At 39.3% G+C, this 9,107-nt stretch overlaps 1 protein-coding gene across 6 annotated transcripts; it reads right to left on the minus strand.

Annotated features, from left to right (window-relative positions):
* Window positions 1–28: 28 nt before the first annotated feature.
* On the minus strand, window positions 29–9,105 carry MFSD8 (major facilitator superfamily domain containing 8). Of its 6 annotated transcripts, none has more exons than XM_048943530.1 (12): window positions 8,902–9,105; window positions 8,064–8,149; window positions 7,001–7,044; window positions 5,650–5,890; window positions 5,346–5,459; window positions 3,840–3,984; window positions 3,280–3,338; window positions 2,706–2,814; window positions 1,752–1,886; window positions 1,270–1,373; window positions 919–1,175; window positions 29–611 (listed from the first exon to the last, which is right to left on the minus strand). In XM_048943530.1, exons 1-12 carry the CDS (start codon window positions 8,994–8,996, stop codon window positions 396–398), a joined length of 1,605 nt encoding a protein of 534 aa, XP_048799487.1. In that variant the 5' UTR covers window positions 8,997–9,105; the 3' UTR covers window positions 29–395. The 6 variants fall into 6 exon arrangements, with proteins under 6 accessions (XP_048799487.1, XP_048799489.1, XP_048799488.1 ...); XM_048943532.1 differs by having other exon boundaries at window positions 8,999–9,088; XM_048943531.1 differs by lacking the exon at window positions 1,752–1,886.
* Window positions 9,106–9,107: the final 2 nt, after the last annotated feature.

Consider the following 9,107-nt stretch of genomic DNA (forward strand, 5'->3'; position numbering starts at 1 on the left):
CAAAGTGCTTGCAGCTTAACTAATCTCGTAGTTAGAAGAGTTACTAATCCTGATTCACAGAATCAAGATACACTGCTTCCTGAAAGGGACATTCTTAACCTGTGACCTTCATTGTTGTACTTGGTGTGCATGTGAGCATTTCAAATGTGCCTTTGTATTGATTCAACTCATTCACATCCTTCCTCTGCTGCTAGAAAAGCGGAATACAAAAAGCTCTATTGCAGCAGTACAACCATGTGTTAGGATATGCTGAATTGAAATGTGTCAATGCATCAGTACCTATGTGCAGTTCTTATCACACATCCAACAAGGTCAGTGGTTAGGCACTCCATGTTAAAAAGTAGCAATGGACTGTTATTTTTTAAATTGTTTTTGTATTCTCATTGCTTATGTATTTAACTCCTCTCTTCTTGCATCCTTCCAAATCTGACAGAAAATGCAATAAGTCTCTTGTATACTATTTCCAAGACTAACAGAGAGATTACAACCACTCCACATATTAAGCTAAATGCCCAGCGTGGTCCCAAGTGAGTGTATATTTGGCTCACAAAAACCGGTCCAAGTATGCGTGCTCCACTTCCAGAAGCAGTTAACCATCCCATGTAGACACCCTAAAACAGAGATAGGTACACAGGATTTAACTGGCCAGGAATTCCCACCAATTGTCTGAATTAAAAAGAGAAACGTCTAAGCGCTTCTTATTTTCCTGAATTTTTACAAAATAAATTATTAGTTCAATAATTTTGTGGCCTCACAAGAGCTAAGTAGAGGGGGACATTCACATCCTCCTCCCTGCTGGCCACTCCTCTTGTAATGCAGCCCAGAACACAGTTGGCCTTCCAGGCTGCAAGTGCCCTCATCTTAGTGAAGAGAGTGGGAAACAACAAATGAAACAAACTGATTAGGCATTGTGCTTACCTGAGGTTTTGGGCCTAGAATTTTTGAGTATAAAGTGTAGGACATAACGTTACAAACTGGATAGCCCAATCCTATTAGTATGTCAGAGCTGATATACTGAGCCAGATAGATCATGGGAGTATTCAGGCACCACGACTGCGTGATGGGGCAGCCTGCGGGTTCAGAGTGGTTGGATGGAAGCTGCATTGCTTGCAAATTCCAGAAAGGCATCACCATTTCAGTGGGGGTTGTTTGGGGAATGGAATTGTTCTTTATCGCTGTAAAAACAAGTGAAACATGCCATGAAGAAGAGATACAATAAAAAAGTTTCAATAAGACATGACCGTAGTTCAGCATAACTTGGAATTATACCTTGCCACTGGATATTTGGTAGTTTTTTCCCCCAAGGCAGTAAGATAAAGAATCCAATTAAGACAATCAGTAAGCCTCCATGGAGTATGGCACGTTCACCTGTCCTATCAAACAATGAAATTAAAGATACTGTTTAATTAAAATATTATTTGGGAAGGTGTTAATGACATAGCCCACTAACTTGTAGAAAAGATGCCCAGCAAAACATTGCAACAAGAATAGCAAAATCACAGTAACTTAAAACTTGTTCTTCTTGTGATTCTAGGGTAAAAGATATACAAGGAAGGGAGTTGTGTTACCAGAACAAAAACAACTGTAGTATCGCGGCTCTGTCAAAATCAGAAGTACTTCACTGTCACAGCATGCCCAAATTCACTGACAAGTAGGAGACTTCCAGAATACAGATTTGGACTGGGTATAAAACTTCCCAGGCTTAGCTAACATAAGTAACAATAACATTCCAAGAAAATCCAAGAACTCACTTTTTAGACAGCATTTTCACCACCATGAAAACAATAACTGATTCAACGCCAATCGCACTAAGGATTATTCCATTATAAAAAACAGCCTTTTCCCTGGTCCAGGAATACATATCCATCGTCAGTGGAGTAGCTATGCTGAATTGACAATGCAAAATCCCATTATTATTATTTATTAAGACAACATGTAAACAAAAATCCAAACATCTCTACGGCATTTCTGTATATATAAACAAATTGTCCTTAACATCAGAGTGGTGGAGAAGCATTTTCTTCCAGCAGGGACATCAGTGAACACAGACAGATTATAAACTATTTCTGTCATTTATAAAGTAATAAATCCACTAGACCAAATTCAATACTGCGACACGATAGCCAGTTCTTGAAGCATACGCAATATATTTCAGACGACTTATGAAAAGATGATAGAATTATTTTCTTACATAAAGAAAATAGAATGAATAGATTACCTCTTTATATGTATTAAAAAAAAAACAACAGGTAGTATAAAATTGGACTGGATGATCTTATAGGTCGTTTCCAACCTTGTGATTCTTGATTCTTGTGTATTTAAAAATATTATTGCGTAAACAATATAAAATGTTGCAAATATAACTGCACTGTCAATTGTTTCAATCATTACCAAAATAAGCTTTACTGGAGCTTTCAGAGTTAAGAAGTTGAAGATACATATATGCATTCATTCGAAACCTTTTACAGGAATGTTCCACACTGTGTACCACACTGTGCTCCATGTTTTTACTTATCACTGCACATTAATTCATTACTGTCTATCAGGATACAGCAATTTAACTGCATATGGTTTGGAACTTAGAAACACTTCTATTTATTAAGAGTATGATTAAGAAAATTAGTACAATAGAAAAATTTGACATGAATACTCTGCTAGACTATGTTGTATGTCACAGTATTTTGGGAGAACATCAACAAACTTACGTTTCAAAGACTGCAAAGACAAACAAGATGACAAAGAAAAGAAAATTTAGTGCTACAACAGCAACATGGTCAATGTTTCCTTCTGCATCCTGATCCAGAACACCAGTCTCTGAAACAAAAGAATAATCAAATTTGCAAACTAAGCTTTTTTACATGATGATTACAGACAGTAATATATATTTTCACTTTGTTAAGTATTTAACATGCAGTTTGGTGGGCAGGTAGACAGTTATGCTTTGACCATTTAAGTAAAACGTTTTTCAGATCCAAATGGAATTGATAAAACTCCAATTCTGCTGAGAGAAAATGATTTCAAATTGTTTATGCCATCTGCTGTCCCACTGTAATGCTGAGACTGACAAGTCCTGAGCAAACTGCTCTACACATCTTTACCGCGGGAAGCGGAACACCCGCAGTTCCTCTGATAAGGTCCCAAGTGCACAGCAGTGTAACTCCCTGTGTGACAGTGGAGGCTTTGTTTCTCTAACCCCCCACAAAGCATCTTCATGTGTAGCTGGAAAGGAAAACTTCCCAATTATAATCACAGGGTGAACTTCAAAGAAAACACAGATACCTTCTCCTTCACAATTGATACTGTTGCACTGCCGTCCCATGTCATCCACTCGGTGCTCCCTGGAAATGCAGAACTGTTCTCAGGAATGCACATATTCACTTGATCTATTACTAAGCATATTTCTAAATGGCAGCATCTCTTATTCTAATTACTCCCAGCTCCTTTAAATATCACCTGCACAGCCTACATTTAACTGCAGTGACCAGCACTGCATTTAAAAAACAAAATACTCTGGTGGGAAAATATTGAACATCTGTGTACTGTCATTGCCACTAGTGGGATAACTGCATAAAAATGCTCTCTCAACCTTCTTAAAAGAAAGCCACAGAACCCTGTAAGCAGGCTACCTTTATTTCTCGTTAAAGAAAAAACACGTACAGAAATCAGTGTAATGCAAAAGATCTGTATTACAGAAAGTAGAAAGTCTGAAGTAATAAGAAATAAAGATTTTCAGTTTCAGCACTCCAGATTTCAGGCTTACTATTCCTTCCAAGCAATGCAAGGTTCATTGCGATCACTAAACCGAGGGAGAATATTTGGCTATTTTTCCATTTGATTACCTGAATATAGCAAAGATGAGTATAATATTAATAATTCCTAAAAGAGCACCAAATAGAACTGGTGCTGTATACATGTTCAGCTGAAGATGAATTGATTTCCATGTTATTCCTTCCTCTCCAATAAGTGTAAAACAAGTCTGGAAAACTAAAAACAAGCATATTAAGAAAAGCACGTAGAATAAACATATAACAACTTTGCTTACCTAGTTTTATAATTGCCAAATAAAATATTTTACCTGTCAGTCTTCTTACATTTTGAGAATCCTGTTCTAAATGAACTCATGGATACCAGGGGAATCTCAACTAGCAAGAGAAGTTCTTTGTAACATTTAAGTAATACGCATATAACATATATATTGTACACAAAACGGAATGACATTTAAGTAACTCAGTTTTGAATTCTGAATGTACCAGGTTAATCTTTGTCACGTGCAGATGATTGATTTACTCTTTTTCCTAATCCTTCTGTATGGAAACCCTTGGCTCTGGGACTGGAGCCTCTCTAAAGGAGAGCTAGAGAGAATAATACTATTTTATTTTCAATAAAGTTTAAATCATTGCAGGGCAAAAGAGTGTAAGATTATGTCCTTTACCATGAGGAAACAGACAAACAGTTCCTATCAAATTATAAAAAGGAATTAGCTGAATTTATGCCCTGTGCAAATTGCAGAAATAATGCAAATTTGTTTGCTGCTTGAAGACCCTTTAATACTGCATCAACAGCTGTTTATAGCAACTAGACAGCAGTTATAAGAGCAGATATAACTCAAAAGAACGTTCTGCCCTAAACTTCTCATTGTATCACTGTGCACAGAGCACTTCAGGCCTAATGACTGATTATCTTCATCACCAACTTTAAGAGACAACTAAAGAGTAGAGGCTGCTTAGGATAACGTTGCTGGTCACTCTTCACAACACAAGCTCAGTCCAACCCATTTCTCCCATTAAGTTGATAAGGGTATCTCAGGAGCTGCATCACACCAGACCCAACAAACACCACTTGAGCTTAATTCCCTGAGTTCTCTGTAATATTTGTTACATCTTTTTATTTTTTGCCAATATGAAGACCTCCTGATGCTCACTATAAGATCAGAAAGATCTCTTGGATGTTATTTTGTACAACATGGGAAGCAAAGTAGATTTTCAGTCATTTCTGAAAGGTGGTAAGGTAACGTTAAACTCCCTTCTCAATGAATAAGCTTTCAGTACAACAAAGCAGCTTGGAAATTGTTTTTCCAGTGGTCAGTAACACAGAAGTGTCAGTTTTTAAATTACAAACAATTAGAATTTCTCTGGAACAGAGTATTTTGTGTATATTGACATATGCAAGCATATATGAGTGAATCCCATTTATTCATGACTTTACTTTGATATCATTGGCAAACTGCTTTGAAATCATCCCACATACAGCTGCTGAGAATTCCTACTTCCAAAGCCTGATTTCATCCTGCAGAATATTAGAGAAAAGTCGGCTCCAGAGAGGTGAGGAAGTAAGAAATGCTCTACCTGGTCCTAATATGAAGCCCACTGCTTGGCAGGCACTGGTATTGGCCATGGCACTTGTTCTTTCTGTAAGAGAAGTGGCACCCGCAATGTATGACCGAACCACAGCCACGTTTCCTTAAAAAACAGAAACAATTGACAAGGAAGTGTTCAAGTAAATTCTAAGTTGCATTCTTAAATTATCCAGTTATATTTTCTTATTTGACAAGAAAATAATAATCATTTACAACTACGCAATTACATGATTTCACAATAAACAATAAACACATCTATTAATTTTCAGAAATGTAAGTTTATCAGTAATTACCTGCTCCAAATCCCACAAGAGCACGTGCAGTAAGCATGTAGTATTTGTTGTGTGAATGAGGTACGTGAACATAGGCATAAAGACAATTAGCAGCTACTGAAATTGCAGTTGAAATAACAAGAGGTTCTCTCCTTGGTCTGTAGTTGGACCATAAACCAAACAGAGGAGAGGCAGCCATTTGGCCAATGCTGTACGAAGCTATAATCCACCCCAAGAAACTTGCATCTGCTGTCGGATCAATCTGCAAAAACAAACGAAGCAGCTGTATAGGGAAAGTATTAACTCTTTGTACAACATCAACAAAACCATTTTAGATTCTTGAACTTCCTAGTACTTGAAACACCTGACTCTGCACTGTAATTCTGAGTGCATATGCAGTATTACCATGCAGTAACAGTGTGCAACATGAGCTACCACCGAACACGTTAGCACGGCACGGTGCAGCATTACATAAACACACTACACTGGGCCTCAGAAGCAGTTGCTTTTGCACAGCACTTTGTATGGGCAATAAAGCTTTGCTAACCGTCTCAGTCAGGGCACCAAACCGACAGCAAGCGCTCTCTTTCTGAGATGGAAGTGGCTCATCTGCAGTGAATTAAACTATTCCTCATACAGCACCACTAACGTCACAGGCTACAGACCTAATTAAGCAATAGGGTAGAGTTTACAGGCTAGGAGCAAAGAATCACTTAAGTCACCTCTGCACATGCCTGAATCTGTCCTGATTTACAAGGCTGATGATGCATTTTCTTTTCTTCTCCAACACAGCACCAGCCTCAATTTTAACAGTATCTCTAACATTCTGCCCAGGATATGTTCTTCCAAATTTGCATCTGGAACAGTCTTCTACAATTGCATGAGAAGTACAATCCTAGCATAAATTAAAATAAAATTTTAGAGACCTTTTACATTGCTTTTGACAAGAATGCAACAAAAAAATAGAACTCTCTCTAGGAACACAAGAAATTTCCCATTACCACTATCAAGGTCTATGTGTAACAATCCAAAACAGAAAGAAGAGTTTCTAGATTCAGCTTCCTTTTGTTCAAAATGCAAACAAGTACTACATATTGTGCTTATACACTACAAATGTATTCAGATCTATAGATTTCAATTGACTCATTGTTCAACAGTGAAATAATATTGGAAAACCAAACGTCTTGGGATTATGATGTACCTTCCTCAATTCAATCAACTGACAGATTTTATACAACAGTATAAGCAGTCTGTGGATGGCAAAATAAAAGTCTCACAAATTTCCCCTTGCTGCACCTCTGTATAACACTACATAATTTCTGAGCAGAAGTTCTGTCCTCTTATTAATTCAAAAACATTAACATTTACAAACCTTTTGGAGATATGGCCATACAGACATAATTACAATTGAGAAACCTGCAATGCAGTAAAAACACAACTGAAGTTACTTTGTTTGCCATGCCTATTAGTAATTCAGTTTACTGAAACAACTACTGTGGGTTCATTGTTTTGCTCCTAAGTCTGCTATGGCTTAAAACTCAGTCTGCCACCTCAAAAAACTACGCGTTATGTGCTTGCTTAAAGAGTAGTAATTCTTCTGGAAAAGAAGGCCTATTTTTAAAAAGGATGTAATACAGTTGCATATGTGCTAAGCAAAAAACTCCAATGAAAAGAACACAGATGCACAAACAAACTGGACAGAATTTTTCCTCTCAGTGGAAAGACAACAATGTCTCTGAGTAAAAAGAATGTCTTGATACACAGATATATTTGTATTAAAGAATTTTTAATACATCAAATGAAAAAACAGCAAACAAAACCCCTCTGAAATATCTCATAATCCTCCATTTTTTTTCTAGGCCCCCAGAAAGTTGCCGGATGGCAAAAATCAACAGAGCTGTCACTTGGAGGGGCAGCGGTTTAGGACTGGAACAGGAACTTTTTCTGCAGTGGAGATGCAAAGTCCCTTAAGAGAAAACAAGCTTTGGTGTGTTCTTTGAAATAGATAACACACATTCTCACAAAGATATTATCTCTAAAGGGCCAAGCTTCTACTTTCATTTCCTGAAAGTTTTTCTTTGGACACTCTTTATAAAGTGTGACCTCTCCTTGGCTTGTTTCTATGTCACAACCACTACCTTCTACCATTACCCCAGACTACTTCAAACCCTATGAAACAAAGATTTAGATAAAATGTCATTTATTCTCAAAGCACGGCCATATTCATTTTACTAAAAGTGAACTTCTGTTTGATTTGCAAGCCTCATCTTCTTTTTTAAGAAAAAAAACCCAGAATGCACATTTCTATGGGCACAAAAGTTAAAGGAGTTAAATGTCAAAGGAGCTAAGTAGTTAAAATCTGAAAACCCTGTCATTTTCACATCTAAATGTATCCACTAAGCAAAGAGCACTGAAATCCATCCATGATTACTCACCTACACTACTGAGAAACATAGTCAGATACATGATCCAGATAGACCTCCACCTGCTCTTGTAATGCTCCTGCGTTTCCACGACATCTCTGGTTTGTGAGGGCAAAAGAGAAAGAAATCACAATCACGTCCTCTCGGGACACTGTGAACACTTTTCATGCACACGGCACAGGACAACTGCATGAAGCGCTTTAACTCCCATGCAGCAAAGGACTTCTACATAGAAGACAACACTATTTTAGAAGCAGGCTCAAAAATACTACATTGAAAGACGTAAAAATTAATAGATATAGGATAATAAAAATATGATAACACATGTGATTGTATTGTATTATAACGAAAAGGAAACAAAAAAAAGAAATAGAAACGTACCACCAGGTACCACCGCATTCACAAGTGTTGCACTAGGAGAAGCTCATCGAGAGAGATCTCGATACAATCTCTGCGTCTGGAGCATCACAGATTTCACATACACGCTTCAACAACCACGTATGAAGCCACAAAACCCCAGGCACCTCCCAGAGCCGTGACTAAAGCAAACAAACCAAAACCTCTGACCAACCGCTGCCTACGCTCAGCGTCGCAGCAAGTCTAGTTTTACTGCTAGCGAAAGGAAAGAACGACAGATGGTGCCCACACAGCAAAGGCGCTGTGAGGGAAAGCCGCAGCGGAGGGCTGCCGGGCGAAACCTCACTGCCGTTCGCTCGCTGAGGCCCGACCCGGACCGACTCGCGGGACGGAGGGCCGCGCCGCCGAGGGCAGCCGCCGGCTCCGGGGAGCCGGGAGCGACGCCGGCCGCCTGTTGCCGCGGCGCCTTCGGCCCGGCCCGAGCGGCCCGTACCTGCCCCGCCGTCGCCGCTGTTGCTGTTGCTGCTCCTGCTCCTCCTCCTCCTCTCCAGCCCTCAGTAAAGGCTCCCGCCCCTCAGCGGCCGCCATACCGAGCTGCGTCCGCTTCCGAGCCCCGCGCCGCTGGGATCCTCGGGGATCCGCCTCCCACTCCTCCAGGCCCGACGCCAGAGGGCGCGCGCCGCGGGAAGAACCGCCTCA

The sequence above is a fragment of the Lagopus muta genome, chromosome 4 (genome assembly GCF_023343835.1).
Source record: "Lagopus muta isolate bLagMut1 chromosome 4, bLagMut1 primary, whole genome shotgun sequence".
NCBI lineage: Eukaryota > Metazoa > Chordata > Aves > Galliformes > Phasianidae > Lagopus > Lagopus muta.